Here is a 17210-nt window from a genome sequence, read left to right on the forward strand (position 1 = left end):
CTTACTGAGAATCCAAAGAAGAGTTAAAGCTTATTTTCAGAAAGCTAAAAAAAAAAAGGAAAAGTACATATCGTTAATAGTTAAGCAGTTAGTAGCATTTTCACTAGAACTGAAGCTTATCCCTAATATGTCATGGAGATGCTTCAGGGTGGGAAAAAAAAAAAACACAACTTCTCAAATGTTAAAATTATTACATAAAAAAAAAAGTCTTCAATTGCTTTTCTTAGCATGTCTTGATTAATGTTCCTTTCAGGTTTTATTTTTACGGTGATTAAATGTGTCTTTTTTCAGGTCACTATGGAACAAACTTAAGGCTATTCTAATCTGATAGACCTAAACTCTAATATTTGTATGCTTTCCTCTGCTGTAATTATGGAATTTCCAAAACTTGTAATTGTTTTGCTTTAACAGGTCACTGGTAGAAGAGGGAGACCTGTTCCTGACTATGTCGAGGAGAAAGTTGGAGAATAAAAGCCTTCCTGGCTTGTTAGCCACATCTCTGCAGACACAAATCAAGACAGACAATTTTCACAATTTTTATATGCTTGAATCAAAAGAGTTAGGAAGGTAAGATTATTCCTATTTATTTTATTTTAGTAAGAGGAATTTCTGCTGCAAGAGAATTCTTTGTGCAATGATAGACCTTTTCTGGCAAACTTCTGTGGTAGGATGGGAAATGAAGTACGCCTCTCTCCTTCCCCACCCCCTTCTTTGCAGTATCCAGTGGCTTCTCTAGGGACCGGGAGAAGGTACAGTGAGACATAAATTGCCAGCCTCTTCAATGTCAGAGAGATTTTGCCTGTTTTCATAGGCATGTAGATCTGGGATTATGTTTCTTTTCTTCTGTTTCCCCTGTCTAGTCACACATCACGTTCCAGGTACATAAACTGAAGAAGAGATGACATAGGGTAATACTGCAAGACAAAGAATGGGGATTTTGAGTTGCTCGTTCTGTTTGTTTCATTTTTTTGAAGTCCAGAAAACAAAGACCTTCCCCCCCTGCCCCCCCAAGCAGTTAGTCTAAGTTTCTAACAACCTGCTGTTGCAGAGTTCTACAGCCTCTTCCTGGCTCATGTTTGCAACAGTGAAATAGGAAATAAAAGAAAAAAAAACCCCACAAAACGAAACCTCTTTGTATTTATGATACCATTTCAGACATCTGAGTTAATGCTTCTTTGAAATCACTGGGTTAATTCATACGTTAAAAATATTCAGTGAATTGGGTTTAAAGCCATGTAAACATGCTGTGGTCGTGTTTCCAAACTCCTTCAACAGAAGTAGCCATGGGTCAGTCTCACAGTTGTTGTGCCTTGGTGTGCTACATAGTGATCCTTTCCACCTGCAACTTCTGCCAGCAAAGATGCTCTTCTCCACGTGATTTTGTAAGCCCTTTAGCCTTCACTGTTCTCTTGGGTATTTTTTTTCCTAGCATGTGCTGTATCTGGTACGCTTTTATAAAACTGCACCTTGCAGCCCATAACTTCCCTCTTTTCTTATTCCTTTGTCAGCTCTAGTTTTGAGTTTTAGGCTTTGCAGAAGCAGTTGGTATGCACTATACTCTATAACTCCAGTATTCTTAAAACACTGGATTTTCAGATTATACATACATGTGAGATGGTGTCTAAAGCAAACAAAAGTGTAGATTTTGTGTGCATTCCAAACCAGTCTTTAATACTTTTGGTACATGCAAAACCAGGCATTACAAAGTAAGTGTCAAAATGCAAAGAAACAGAAGCATAGTACGTTTTCTGAACGTACTTTTGACTTTTAGTGTGCGTGTATTTTGGTTTTTTAATGTTTTAAGCCTTTACAACAATTTGTAAGTGATGTAAAATCCATCTTTCTTTGTAGCTTCTCTAAAAGATTTAATATGCGTTTCTTTTCACTTGCAATTTTCTTCTTCCTCTTCAGGTTACTTAGTAAATGGTTCTTTTGTTCTTCCCTGCTTAGGCTTCCCAAGTTCCATTTCTTCCTCCCACACCCTTATCTTTTAGGTCCTTTGGTATTTAAGACACTGACTCACGAAGCAGGCAGGTTCTGTTTAGTGGGTTAAGTAGTTTTGTCCCCAGTGTGTGGATAGCTTGCGTTCTTTTGAAGTAGTTGAATTTCTGTGGTTTATAACTTGGGATATGAAAACAACTTGAAAACATTTTTTTATCTTGTAAAACTGGGCTGTAAAGTGTGATCGTTAAGCAGTTGCTCTGCAGACAACAAGGAGTGGGAACCACTTTGCTTCAGTGCAGTACTTCAGATCTGACTTTTTTTGCGTTTCTGGGGAACTTCCGCTCCTCTAAAACAATTTTTTTGTCTTAATAATTTTATATTAATAATTGGCACACTACAAATACAGTATATGTAAGTGGAAATTCTTACAATCCGGAGATACTGCTGACCCTTCGGAGCTGTTGCACCTGCAGCTACTAGAAGGAAGATGTGCAAAAACTCTTAGGGAAGATCTTGGTGTCCTCATGAAACTCAACCAGTTCCCCTTTTTTAATTTTAGAGAAACTTTTGTGGTTGACAGGGTAATGTGATGTTAAAACAAGAAGGTAAGCTGCGGGGGAGTATCTTAAACTTTGGCATATTATGAAATTCAGCTCAATAACTTAAAATGCTCTGCAGCAATAACCTGGTTTAATAATTGGGAAAGGCCTTGGCCACTTCAGGCTTAGAAATAGTTGCTAAAATGAATAGTGTGCATGTATCAGACTGTAAATAACTTTTACCTCTTAAGTTCACTTTTCTTTTGAGTTTTGTACTCTTACCTTTCCGAATTTAGTGCTTTAAAAAAGGGACAAATAAATCATGCAACCAATTGATGTTGAAATAAACGATGAAAGAGAAGCTCTTTTGTTGAATTTATTTCTAAATAAGTGATAGCAGTATGATGAAAGTAAACTTTACATGTTTAAAAATTTAGTCAGACTTGTACAAACTGTATTTAACATGGTTATTTGCAAATGGAAATCCGATTTTTTTCATGAGATGCCCATACCTTTTTTCATTAGATACTGAAGTCTAGGTTTTTCTTCTTTTGCCCAAAAATAGCCTCAGACTTGCCTTTTTTTTTTTTTTGAGGCATTCTTTTTAGACATTGAGGTTTGCACCAGAAGAAAGCAGAGCCTGCAATGCAACATAGTCTTTTCTACTAAAGAAGCTAGTTTAGCTGAAAAAGCACAGCTTGGGTAACTCATCCTGAGCTTCTTCATTAAGTTTGTTCTCAGTACGCTGTGATAACAAAAAGGTGCACGGAAAGGTGTTTTTTTAAAGACAGAAGTATGAATCTCATTAATCTCATTCTTTTTACACAGTTCTATAACTGTTTTTAGAACTTTACATGATTTATTTTAGCGCTTCAAGTTGTTGGTTTTTTTTTTTAAAAAATAATGTTTCTTGTATAATTTAAAAACACTTTGCAAGTATGCAGCTAGGCATTTCTGGGAATGCAAAACTTGTGATTCTAAAACTTTGGTTTTTTCAGGAGTTTACAACTTGGCTTAAGAAACTGCATTTTTCCCCCTAATTTTTAAAAGGTCAGCTTGGTGTTTTAGCTACAGTATGTGGTTTTCTTTTAAAAACATTCCTTTGCCAAAATACATTTTTGTTTCCATACCTAAAGAGTTGGCTAGGAAATAAAGGAGCACACTTTGTCTAACTGTAATTGAGAAAGAGAATGCTAAATAGTGGGTATTTTTCTGTTAAGATGTTTTTAAACATTTTGCAGATACCTGGAGTTTTTATAGCAGTACAAAGGGAAATTGTGGAGGGAAATTATGACACTAAAATTTTCTGTGCTGAAGACTGCCCCCCCCCCCCCCCCAGCATACAAATATGCTTTATTTTCTGTGTTTGTTCTCTACATTTCTCAGGATTTTGCTTTGTTTATTACTGTATCCTTTAGGTGCTATAATGTGGTTGAGGTTTTTTTAATATAATATTGCAAACCTGAACAAAGTCCTGAGCAGTCTGGTAGGATCTCACAGCTGGCCCTGTTTTAAGCAGGAGGTTTTGCTAGAGATGTTCAGAAGTCCCTTCCAACCCGAGTTATTCTACAATGCTATGATCTTACAGTGAGGATGTCCATGTAACCTGATACTCTGATTTAACACTTAGCTAGTCTGTGTAAGGGAATTGTACTGCGTCTCGCCAAAGTTTCATCCAGTTTAGTATCCTTTCTGCTACAGTGATAGAAAGTGTGCATTCAGGGAATAATGTAAGTACAGGCCAAACATGGTGATCCCCTGATAATTTTTTTTAAATTTCCAATTATTTGCCATGCCTTTTTATTTCCAATGGCAATTTACGTACTTTGTCTTAGGTCTTAATGTTTTCCCTTTTATTTTCTAGAGGAAGATGTGCTGTGGTTAGAAAATGTATAGCTAAATCCACAGGCCAAGAGTATGCAGCTAAATTTTTAAAGAAAAGAAGAAGAGGTCAAGACTGCAAAGCAGAGATTCTTCATGAAATTGCTGTACTTGAATTAATGAAATCTAATCCTCGCGTAGTTAATCTCCATGAAGTCTATGAAACAGCAAATGAAATCATCTTAGTGTTGGAATAGTAAGTATGCCTTCATCAAATGTTCCACATTTGTAGTTACAAATCTGCCAATATACCCATTTTTTGCATGAGTTGCCTGAACACCCAGAAGAATTACAGCAGTACGCTGTATACATTATGCTAATATTTCATTATGATATACTTTGTAAGCTCTTGGGGACTTTTTTGGTATGATTTATTTTTATGTAAATGCAAGAGTTGAATTGATTGCTCTTAATTTGAATATTTGGGTTCGTACATGTGTTTTGTTACAGCTAATAACTTATGTCAAACAACATCGAATAAGATCTGAAACAGAACACACCAAAACCTGTACTCAAAATTTTAAACAATGGATTGAAAGATATTTTTTTTTACAAAAAGTTATCAAAAAATAGATTCTTCTTTCTTTTCACTGCATAACTCGGTTTCATAGACAATTTCACTCAATTTCAAATTGAAATATTTTTTGTGTCTTTAAATACTATCTCAGTAACTTTGATTAAAACTTGCCTGTTAAATTAGAGCAGATTATTTCTTCTGCTAGTTGGATTTTGTAAAAAAGCTCTAAATTAATCTAAAACCTGAATACAAATTCTAGGGTGTAATTGTCTTTATTTTTATTTTTTTTTTCTTGAAGAATCTTTTGTGCTGGTGGGCCAGAGAGAATGTTCTTGAATCCTGTACAAAGTGCATAGTGTTTTGATGCATCTTAAATGATACCAAAAAGTAGCCATTGATACCAAGTACACCGATTTTGGAGAAGCTGAGCATGTCCATGTTCTGTGATCTTCAGTCACTGCTTGATGGTTTTTGGTGACTGAAAACCTGCCATTCTTTTGCAGGTTCTGAGCTTCTAAATGTAGTGTTTGCTGGTTTTAAGTGGCTTTTGGAGCTGTTTCCTCCAAAATTCCCATATCTTTTTAGGTGTTCCTGTGGCTGGCTTCTCATTAGCTCTGAAAGCAAGTCTAATTAGGGAATTTAATTTGAATTTGCTATCATATTTGCTGTATGTGTAAATTTTTGTTTGGGGAATGTAAGGATCAAAAATGCAGTTTGTGCATTAACTCAGAAAGTCTTTCCCTAGGATTTAAGTTTCATGTACAAAACATTTGAAGAGTTGTTAATGGTGGTCTGCACACACCATGATAAATTCCTCCAAATTTTCCAAAGAATGTAGCTAAGTAATCTTTAAAAAAGTTTTTTTCCTGGAATTAGGTGGTCCCTAGCATACTATTTTTTGCTTTGAGAGAAGGCTAAAAGAATAAGTAGTGTAGAAGTAAAGGCAAAGTCCAGATGACAAGTTTTGAACTTCTTATCAAGAGCAAGTGCAAGTTCATGTAAAAGCCATACTGATTTTCCTGCTTCTGTTTGAGCTCAGCTAACTGTCTTGCTTATTAAAGCCCTGTAGTGAAACAACTTCCTTATATTACATTGGTGTTAATGGTCTGCTTTGTAGTAGTGTTCAGAACTCTTGCAGTAAGTGTTCCTTGTTCTATTGGGATAAGCAGAGTGCTGATTATGCTTTTAAGTTATGTCCTTCTGTAGCAGCATACACAGATATTTTTGTTTGTTTCTTATTATCAGAACTCTGAAGCAGTACTTGAAAACAATTGCAAGAAATGAATCTCTTACTCATAGAATAGTTTATGAGCATTTCCCAGTCAGCTGTATTTTTCCTCCTACATATGGTCCTCACTGTTGGATTGTATTTGTGGGGTTCTTTGGAAGATGTAGTAGTAAGAATCAGTTTGTATAAGAGCACGTTTTCTAAATAAAGGAGAGAAGTGTATGCTAGTTCTTAATAAGGCTGTCTTTGTAGAGGGAGTTACTAAAGATATGCATACTTCAAAAGCCCCATGACAGAGGTTGTTAATCTGCAAATCTGAGGGTCAAAGGTAATTGGAGGAATCCAGTTACTTAGAGAAATGTGGCTGCTATACTAGCAGCTGTACTGATTTTTCAAATCTGTCTAGTTTTGTTCATTGAAAAACTAAGAAAGGCCCTACAGAATCAGGTCAATGGTCTGTCTAATCTGCTGCTGTTTTGGCAATGGCTGTAGGGAGATAGGACTTAGGAAGAGCTAAGGAGCGTATGAGCCCGGCTGCTTTTTGCTGTCCATTTTCTTTGCGCTGGCTCAGCAGCCAGAGGCATTGTACTGAGGATACCTCTCTGCCTATTCCTTTTAATATCTGTTTATGGACCTGTAGTCTGTGAATCTGGTGATACTGTCTACTTCAGTGGTAATAAATTCCAGATGTTCATTACCTACTGTGTGAAGAAATACTTTATCTGTTTTAAACTAATCAGCTAGTATCATCAGATGCCTTCTAGTTCTCATTTTGTGGGATTTGGTGAATAACATTTCTTTGTTCATCTTTAAACCAGCTTTAGTGTATTTGTAAGCCTCATTCATAGACTCCCCCATAGTCTTCTGTCCAAACTGAAGAGTTGGTGTCTGTCTGGTTTCTTCTTGTAAAGTAGTTGGCTGTCCTCTTATGTGGTCTTCTCTGTATCTTCAGTAATCTTACATGATGCTTGAAGATACAGAAACCAGAACTACATGCTAAGGTTTTATACTGATTTTTTTTTTCTGCTTTTTGTTCCAAGTAGCCCTCCTGATGATAGCCATGTATGTTGGCTTTTGTTTTGGCTGCTTTGCACATTGGTACAATGATTTCAAAGAACTGTCAATCAAAATTTCATAGACTCATAGAACACCAGGTTGGAAGGGACCTCAAGGATCATCTAGTCCCACCTTTCAAGGTAAAAATACAGTTTAAATGATATGGCCCAGCACCCTGTCAAGCTGAGTCTTAAAACTGTCCAATGTAGAGGAATCCACCACTTCCCTTGGGAGATTATTCCAATGTCTATTTGTCCTCATGGTGAAAAAGTTTCTTCTGGAGTCCAATTGGAATCTCCCCAGGAGTAACTTGTATCCATTACCCCATGTCTTTTCCATGTGACTCCTTGTGAAAAGGGAGTCTCCATCTTCTTGGAGGATTTGCTCCATAACTTTCCCAGGGATTGCTGTGAGGCTAATGGGTCTGTAATTAGCCGGGCCCTCCCTGGAACCCTTCTTGTAGTCATTAGCCCTCCTCCACTCTTCAGGCATGTCTCCTGATCTCCACGACTTCTCAAAGATTATGGAGAGTAGCCTCGCAACAACATCCACCAGCTCTCCCAACACCCTTGGGGGGATGGCATCCGGGCCCGTCAATTTGTATGGGTCAAGCTCCTGTAACAGTTGACGCACCAGCTTTTCCTTCACTGACAGTGGGCCTGTGTCTGCATTGATCTGGATTTTTTTTCCTGTGGCCTGGGACCTGACAGCACTGGTAAAGACAGAGGTGAAGGAGGTGTTGAGGACCTCTGCCTTTTCAGCGTTGTTGGTGACTAGTTCACCTTTCCTGTTTAATAGTGGGTCAGTACTCTCCTTCTGGTTGTTGTTGACGTATCTGAAGAGCCCTTGAAGTTTCTGACATCTGTGGCCAATTTCAGTTCAAGCTGAGCTTTTGCTTTCCTAACTGTATCTCTGCATTCCCTGGCAATGCCCTTGTAATTTTCAACAGGTAATGTTCCACTTTTCCACCTCTAGTTAAGCCAAGGGGGTCTCTTACTCTGCCTCCTTCCCTTGCCTTTAGAGGGGATGAACTGGTTTTGTGCTTCTAGGAGTGTTCTTGGAAAAACTCCTAGCACTCACTAGCGCCTTTATCCTCCATGGAAGCTTCCCACAGGATCCTTTCCAACTGTGCCCTGAGCAAGCTGAAGTTTCCTCTTCTAAAGTCTAAAACCTTTGTCTTGGAACTAACCATCAGTGTGCTCAGCTTTATCTCAAACTCCACAATGTTGTGATCACTGCAGCCAAGGCTGTCGCTAGCCGAGATACTACAGAGCTCGTTTTCTTGGGTAGTGAGCAGCAAGTCCAGCAGTGCCCCATTCCTGGTTGGCACATCTAACATTTGTATGAGGAAGGAGTCCTCTAAGCATTCCAGGAACTTGGTGGGTGACAGGTGAACTGCTGTGTTGTTCTTCCGGCAGATGTCTGGGTAGTTAAAGTCTCCCCTTTAGAACCAGGTTTTGTTGACCCGAAGCTTGCTTACTTGACCCAAGTATCGCCTCATTGGTCTCATTGTCTTGGTTTGGGGGTTGGTAACAGATGCGTACTGTAAGGTCTGCCTTGGGGATGACCCCTCTGATTTTGACCCAGAGGCATTTGATAGGTCTGTACCGTCAGCTATACCTGCCAGTTCACAGTTTGGCATTGTATAGGATTCTATTAGGTTATTTTTCTGAAGATACCGTACCTCTATGTATGCTACAGGTCATCTGGTGCTTTTCTACTCGCTTTCTCACTTGGTGCTGAATGTGCTTGTTAATGTCTTCCTTGAACTGGGGAGACAAAACCAGGATGCTGCATTCTAGCTGTGGTCTAGCGTGCTGGGTAGAGTCACTTGCCTCAGCCTACTGCCTGTGCTTCTGTTATGACAGCCTAAGATACTGCTGACCTCCTCTGCTGCATTCAGCTTACTGTCTGTGAGGACTCCCAGATCATTTTCAGGAGAGCTGTTCTGCTCTTTACCCATCTGGGTGTCCGCCCATCCAGACCATAATCACAGAGTGGTTTGGGTTGGAAGGGACTTAAGAGATCATCTAGTTCCAACCCCCCCTGGCACGAGCAGGGACACCTTCCACCAGACCAGGTTGCTCCAAGCCCCGTCCAACCTGGCCTTGAACACTGCCAGGAAGGGGGCAGCCACAGCTGCTCTGGGCAATAATGTAGTAACTTGGATACAAGAATACTGTGGGACACAGTGTTGAAAACCTTTTTAAAGTTGAAGTAAATGACATCCACTGCTCTTCCCCTTATCTACATTTTGTCATAAAGGCAACTAGGGGAGGCATTACTGGCGCCTCACATAGCTCCAGCAGGTTAATGACTATTTATACATGTTGTCCATTTTCTACCTTTTGATAGACTTCTATTATTTTGCTAATGATGAAATTCAGGCTTACTGATCTGTAGTGTTGAGGTAGACCTTTACCCTTAAGAGAGGAAACTTTGGGCAGTTAGAGCAGGGTGAATAATGATTTCAAACCCAGCACAAAAGGAAACAGCTGAATACTGTGGCGAAGTGTAGAAGTATAACTAGTAAACCACATGCAGCATGGTTATTTCCATGCTTCCTTTACGCTGTACTAATAGCAGGGTTTTCTATAAGTTCTATAACAGTATCTGCCTTCTGAGGAAGATAGATTTGAGATGCTGTGTGAAAAATGAAGCTTGTCAATCTCATCTTTGTTAATGTGGAAATGGTAGATTTCAAACTGTCAGAGCTGAGCCCTTGTATTTCTGAATATTCTGTGTCTACTAGAGTTATGAAAGATACTGTTCACTAACAGACCAGGCAATTGTGTACTTAGTCATCAGCATGTTAGATTTTCTTCCTGGTACCTCTGATTTTTAGTCTTTGATCAGAATGGCAGGACCTAGGGTGGCAAGTACACAGTTTCCTCCCACTGTGGAAATATTTTTCAGTAGCTTTAGTTGTTCATTGCATTGTAGTTCTTATATCTACACCACAGCCACATCATGTAAAAAAAAAAAAAAAAAAGGTAATTTTTACTCCCAAATTCAGAGAATAGGAATAGTGCTGCGCTTTCTTGCTTTGAATTCTTCGTGGAACTGGTCTAATGGAAGAAATTATAGATTTAACTTGAAGAGAAAGGCTTCTGTTATGGAATGATGATAGAACTCATCTTCCTGAAGATATTTTCACACTTGCTTACAGGAAAGCATGCTTGAGGCTACCAAAGCATTATGAGGCTGTCAACCACAAAGTTCTGTTTCACTGTCTCAACTGCTGTTGCCAGCTCTGAGGAAAGAAAAAGCATAATCAGATTATAATAAATAATACAATAATAATATTATATAAATAATAACATTTTTCCTCACTTAAGCTTGAGAATTCAAACTTAATATCTAAGTGTTCTTGAATGTGTTTTAGTGCTGCTGGAGGAGAAATATTTGACTTGTGTGTCCCAGACCTGGATGACAGAATTGGTGAAAGGGATATTGTAAGACTTATAAGACAAATACTTGAAGGACTTTGCTGCTTGCATGGAAACAATATTGTTCATCTTGATTTAAAGGTGAGGCTGCAGCAGACTTTTTATTTTAGTGCTGTGCTTCAATTTAATATTATGATGATCAAAGTAATTTGTTAAATATGTAACAAAGATGAGCAGAAAAAGGAGTGTATTAGAGATTATAATTTTAAAATAAGATTTAGCAATAAGTATTGTATAATAGAAACTGAAATGTAATTCAGTACATGAGGTTTTTTGCAGTTTGTGTTAATTGAGATTTAAATCTTTTCTATTCTAGCCTCAAAATATTTTGCTGAGCAGCGTCAATCCTCTTGGTGATGTAAAAATTGTAGATTTTGGTATGTCTCGGAAGCTTGAGAATTCTAGTGAACTTCGGCAGATCATGGGAACAACAGAGTATCTAGGTAAAGAAGAGTTGCTTCACAATCTCTGATGTGTGGTTTTGAGGAAACAGAAACCGTTCATGTAATGTGCTTATCAACTTATCAGTCATTACTGGAGAAAGAACAACAGGGCAACGTAACATGTTCTGAGCTGTTCTTTTCTTTAGAGTAGTCAACAAATATTTGCACCAAAAAAATCCCAAATTGTATCAGTAAGTGCACCTCTGATTTCAAGCTGTAGTATTTGCTGTGATGCAGACTTGTTACATCAACAAGAAATTTTGGCTCTTAAATTCTTTTGATTAGAGTTGAAATACAATGTTAGCATGCACAAAGAAATACTCCTTGAATTAGGAATGCCATTTAGTATGATGATTTAATAAGATTAAAATATTCCTTGGAAAGGGAAGGATTGCCATTAACACTTGGCCTTGTCTGAGGGGCAGGTTTCCTTAATGATTTGCCTACGCTCAATTTTAAGAGCACTTTAATCTGTACCGAATAACTTGCTATCTAGCACACTCTAACAGCTACTGATCCAAAAATTGGTTTGGACATCTGCCTTTGCTGAAGGCTTTCTGCATTCCCCTTAAAAAGCTCTATACTTGAAGACTACTTAAGAATATTTTATGTGCGTGCATCTGATTAGAAAATACCTTGGGACTTGGATAGAATATACTTTAGGCCGTATTGTGCCATTTTAGTGTGAACTGATTGAGCATTGGTGTGGCTAATCAAATGGAAGTAACTCTTTTCCTCCCTTGTGGCTTGAAAATAATAAACTTCATTATTGAAACTGCATGTTTAGTCTCATAATAATGGTTGGCAAAAAACTGCCAGAAATAGTGTATGATTCAAGGCCACTGGAATAATATATCTATTAAAATGTTTTCTTCTCCCTATCTCTTTTTCTAGCTCCAGAAATCTTAAACTATGATCCTATTACCACAGCTACAGATATGTGGTAGGTTGTATATGTTAATTCATTTTATTCAGGTAGGTGTGACCACTTGACAATCTAGGGGCCAGACTCTGATGCAGTTTTATCTGGCTTCCAAGAATACCCTTCTGCTGGGGAGCTGATGAAAAGGGGGAAGAGTTGGGAGAGGAGGGAGCCCCCAGAATATAACTCACGGCTTACAGAAATTACTGTATACTGGTCTGTTGCCCATCTAGTAGGGAATGCAGGTGGCTTCTGAGCATGCAGAGTATAGGTATTTGTTCTAAGGGAACAATAACAATGATTGGATAGGATACTTTAGATAGTAGTTACTCTTCGATGATGTGCTTCAGGCTTCAGTATACTCTTGGATACTCCTCCCTCCCCACTTCCATGTAATTAAATAGTTTTATTATACAAATGATAAGTATTTTAAGTTTCTACTTCTTACCTTTCGAGCAGCAACTGCATAGAATCATAAAAAAGATAAATTTCTTAAACTAATCCACAACTTTATTAAGTATACCTTTGTAGCCTGTTAATTTCATGAGGTATGTTAGTGTAAAGGCTAGCTTTGAGGTGCTTCCTTAAAAACATAAAAAATTCATATGCTCTTCTTGAGCATCTAAATAATTAAAAATCGGGTTTAAAAGTTGCTATGATCTAATTACTGCTTTGAAATTCTCAACTCCTAATAGTAATTAAATATGTTTGTGAATGTTTTTTAACCACTTATTGTTTGCCTGCTTTTGTGAGAAGACATTAAACTATTGGTGCTTCACTCAGAATGACAAAGACAGCAGCTGCATGTTTCCACACTGTAATGAGTACTAAGGTTTGATCCATCAGATCACAAAATAATTCTTATTATGCATCAAGAAGCCATCTAAGATTTATAATAAACACATGGTGTGGTACTCGCGTTCATGTTCTTAGGGAAAAAAATCTTAGCAAGAGGATATAGTAACACAACTCAGATGTCAACTGTAGAGAAAGGCTGACTGAATCTCAATCTTTGATACTTCATCCACAATTGTAGTGAAAGATGGGTTTTTATTCACGTGCAAATTAGAAAGTCTTATCTTTTTGTGGTTTTATCATCCAGAATTGCCATATGTCCAAGAAAGGGATGTGTAAAAGTGATTTATTTCCTTTTCTTGACAATCACAGTGGGAAGACAAGAGTATATTGAAAGTAAGCAGTTTTCACAAATCCCTTCATTGAGGTATATATGTGGCTTTCCTTGTGTGTGCGAGTGCATACATGTTTGAATCACAAATCTGAGATGTCACATGATGTTTCTAATGCTTTGAGTGCGGCATATATCAGGAAGTCTGATCTGCAGCACAGTAAATATGGGGGGTATGTTCAGGTATCCTAGTAGGATTATATGTTGTGTTCTTCTCTCAGGAACATAGGTGTAATTTCATATATGCTGCTGACACAAGAATCTCCTTTTATGGGAGCTGATAATCAAGAAACATACCTTAATATATCTCAAGTTAATGTGGATTATTCGGAAGAAACATTTTCATCAGTTTCACAGCCTGCCAAAGACTTCATTCAAAAACTTCTGATAAAAAATCCAGAGTAAGTAACAAACTCCTCTGGGCAATGATCTTATCTTTTAGGTTTGTGAAGCACCTAGAAAAAGTGAATGTCAGTTTGGGAGCTTAATACCATTGATATGACCTGTCTGACATTTCACAATGCATTGGTATGATCAGCTGGATATTTGAAAGTGTAGGTTTATGATTTCCATAATGTATGAAAAGGATCTTTGGTTCACTGTCCGGCTATTATTGTACTCAGGCTTGTGCTTTGAGTTTTGTATGTTGAGTTTCTTTATATTTTCATTCAGAGGATGGATTATTAAGAAATCTGACGCAATACATTCTAGAAAGGTCACATTTTTGTCTATAATTTAACCTTTTATTGTACAATTTGGAGAGACAAAATGCAGTCGTCTTGATGCAGTGCTTTTTTGTTTCCTAATTTACCTTTAATGTATCTTTCTACTTTAGTACATTTTATATAAAAATTTGGCAGTCTTCTGACTGAGCATATATTTTTCAGAAATACATAGGTTTTTTGCCATGTTCAGTCTTTAAGAAAAATGTTTTTCAATCAACAGTATAAACTTTTTTGTTTGTAAGGCCCGCTTCCATAACTTTGCATTCATTGGGAGTTCAGGCTCTAACCAAGGCCTTTCAAAGTAGCTGAAGTTTGAGAAGATGGTCTTTGAGAGTGGGAGAGTTACAGACATTAACTGTGTCTGCACTTGCTGTTTAGTGTTAAATCTGGGTATTTTTTAACTGTTGCACCAGGAAATCCAGTTAAAAAACAAACCACCACCCTAAAAGGTATACATGGGGGAGTAATATTTAGTAAAGCCAGTTAGTCATGTTCTACTAGGCATGGTCAGGTATTACCAATTACAGTGCTAGGTATTGTGGTGAGACAGCAGTCCCTGTATTATTCAGAGAGCCTGCAGCAAGCTTGAGTGACCCTGTTTTTTAGTTGAGAAAAGTTCTTTGATAGGAGGGGACAATGGGAGATGATATTCATGAAGTGCCTACTTTGACAAAATAAAGATTCCATATAAACTCAGGTCTGAAGAGTCCTTTCTGTTGTAGCATCTCATGTAGGGGGTTTATCAATACATGGAAAAATTCACAAAAACCATAGTATCATGAGGGAAGCAGTTATGAAGGGCCTGCTTTGATAAATGTTTCTGTGGACCTGTGGGATGATTAATATTGTCACAGTTACTACTTGCTTTCTTGCTTCTGGGCATCTCAGAGTCTTCATTATATCCTCAATAACCTTTTTTTTTTTTTTTTCCCCCATTCCGATTCTCGATGACTGTACTTCTTGAATCTTAAGAGCAAAAACGTGTCCTCAGGTAGTCAGCTCTGTAACATTTCAGTTCTCTGACCAAAAAATATTCACGTGTTCTGGTAGAGTTAGGGCAAGTAGTGGGCTCTCTTGCACTGCCAGCAAGTTTTTCTGATGAAAACTGTAGTAGCACTCTACTAGGTTATCCAGAGGACCAGTGTTGTAAGTCTGTGGCTTGTTTGGTAGTAACTACATTTTGGAAGGTTTTACACCAGAAGAATTGCTAGAGTAAAGCACTGCAAAATGTCAGATAGAGTTGATGACATCATGCATCATGTTATTTGGCCCTCCTTGAAAACCTAATGATTGACTATTCATTAGCCTCCCTATTTACAATGGTGTGTATAAAACATAGAACTTCAAAAGCATAAGCATGTGCATATATATATATACACACACACAAAATGTTGGGAACATTCCAAGGGACTATGAATACCAGCTGAGAAATACCTGTTCCTGTTCTTTGAAAAGCTTACCAGTTCTGACATTCAGCAGTAGGGAAAACTGACAACTAAAATTTAGATGCATGTTGCCAGTACTTAGCCTTAAGTGTGGTAGGGTCTAATGTGTTTTGTAGCAGTCGTAGTACTGGTGGAAAAACAGCAAATAGTGTTAGTTCTGCTTAGGATTTCTTAGCTTGTGTCATTTTAATTACGTTTTTAGTATTTCTGAAATTAACTTAAGCAACTTTATCCTTTTTTCTTTCAAAGGGAAAGACCCACAGCAGAGGCCTGCCTTTCTCATTTGTGGTTGCAGCAAGGGGAGTTCATACTCTTGTGTAGCCCTGAAGAAACTTGTTGCTCTTCTCTGATGCCAGGACACACAACAAAATGCTCAGAAGACCGGAATGTAAAATCCAATTGTAATGATACCTGTAGCAACAAGGAAGACAAAGAAAACATTCCAGAGGACAGCAGTATGGTCTCCAAACGTTTCCGTTTTGATGATTCATTGCAGTATCCCCAAGACTTCGTGACAGATGTCCTATGTTAATGTGTAATATAGACTTTTTTATAATGAATTTAGCATAATCTATTCCAGTGGCGAATATAAGATTATGGCTTGCCAATTCGTGCAGCGTTGGCATACTGGAAATGCACTTTGATTCTTTTATGCTGGTGCTTCCTTTCCTATCCATTGCTGGCAATGGATTTAACTCCTGAGAAACTGGGGTTGTTGCACCAATGAAATGAATTATTTTTTTTAAGAAGAAATAATTAAATATTTTTGCACTTTTCAAGTTTTAGTCCAAAAATGATGCCAGAGTGAACAAACTAAAACCTGAAAATGAGTTTGTTTAGACTCAAGCTTTGCCAAACATACACGCATGCTTTTATGACTAGCCTTAATCAGAAATTGGTCTAAGCAGGGAAACTGAACCTAGCTGTCTTACTGGGCTTATTTGTGACCATTCTCATTGCTTTAAGTGAAAGCTAAAGTTGCAGTGTTTTGGGAATATGATACATCTGTTGGGGCTGTTTGGAAAACTGCTTTCTCTCTAGGATCATCAGTAGTTAAGGAAATGTTTCTGTCTTATAGGTCTGGCCCACTTAAGGGTTATAATGCATACTTTGTGTGGTTTTCCTGTGTTGGATCTGCAACGCTTTTATAGAAAACAGGTAGATCGTCAGCCCTTGTGCTAGTGGTCCTTTGCTTGTGTCAGTAAGCTGTATTCGAAGAGGATGAGGGTCCCGTGCTGATGTGAATATTTTATAAACTTGTTTGCGTTCATAGAACCTCTGAAATAGTATTGTCTACCTGTATTGACCTATTCCTCATCTTAAAAAAACCCCAAACAAAACAAAACCAAAAAACCCACCAACAAACCAAACCACAAAACCCCCCCCAAAACCCCCCAAACAATACCACCCCCCCACCCCCCCAAAAAAAAACCAAAATAGAAAGCCCCTTTGGAGTTAAAGTAGTAACTGAAAATAATAATTTTTGCCAGTGAAGCTGCAATTAAAAGCTTTTCATTATGCCCTTCTAATGTAAAAGTGCAGTGATTTTTCTGTCAATTACTGTTATCCATAGTAACTTAGCTTCATGCCCGTGCTGAGAAATGGACTGCAGTGTGTTAGTATTTAAAGACAAAGTACCTAATAATTGTTTTAAGCCTTTAAATTTGAGTTTAGTGGGTTTGTTACTTTTTTTAAGTTATATTGCTTCTACTTCCTGTTTCTAGGCTCTGAGGAAATAATGCCTATGTCAAGTTTTGACTTAGAGCAAATACCAGTCATGCCTTAACAGCCTGAAACTAATACTGACAAGATAAGATCCTCATCGTAACACTGAGGCTGGAAGTCTTTTTTGTGTAGGGAATGTATTAAAACTCT

The 17210-nt window shown here is 37.7% G+C and overlaps 1 protein-coding gene across 1 annotated transcript; it reads left to right on the forward strand.

Annotated features, from left to right (window-relative positions):
* Positions 1 to 436: 436 nt before the first annotated feature.
* STK17B (serine/threonine kinase 17b) lies at positions 437 to 16621 on the forward strand. Its single transcript, XM_009949974.2, has 7 exons — positions 437 to 567; positions 4348 to 4560; positions 10551 to 10695; positions 10931 to 11057; positions 11952 to 12000; positions 13387 to 13566; positions 15585 to 16621. The coding sequence occupies exons 1-7, from the start codon at positions 446 to 448 to the stop codon at positions 15865 to 15867; spliced, it is 1119 nt and encodes a 372-aa protein (XP_009948276.1). The 5' UTR covers positions 437 to 445; the 3' UTR covers positions 15868 to 16621.
* Positions 16622 to 17210: the final 589 nt, after the last annotated feature.

The sequence above is a fragment of the Leptosomus discolor genome, chromosome 5, assembly GCF_034619465.1.
Source record: "Leptosomus discolor isolate bLepDis1 chromosome 5, bLepDis1.hap2, whole genome shotgun sequence".
Taxonomy (NCBI): Eukaryota; Metazoa; Chordata; class Aves; order Leptosomiformes; family Leptosomidae; genus Leptosomus; species Leptosomus discolor.

Coding starts and splice junctions, on each gene's coding strand:
- STK17B (XM_009949974.2), top strand. CDS start 446: ATGTCGAGGAGAAAGTTGGAGAATAAAAGCCTTCCTGGCTTGTTAGCC. Junction 4,561..10,550: donor ATCATCTTAGTGTTGGAATA/GTAAGTATGCCT, acceptor AATGTGTTTTAG/TGCTGCTGGAGGAGAAATAT. Junction 11,058..11,951: donor GGGAACAACAGAGTATCTAG/GTAAAGAAGAGT, acceptor CTCTTTTTCTAG/CTCCAGAAATCTTAAACTAT.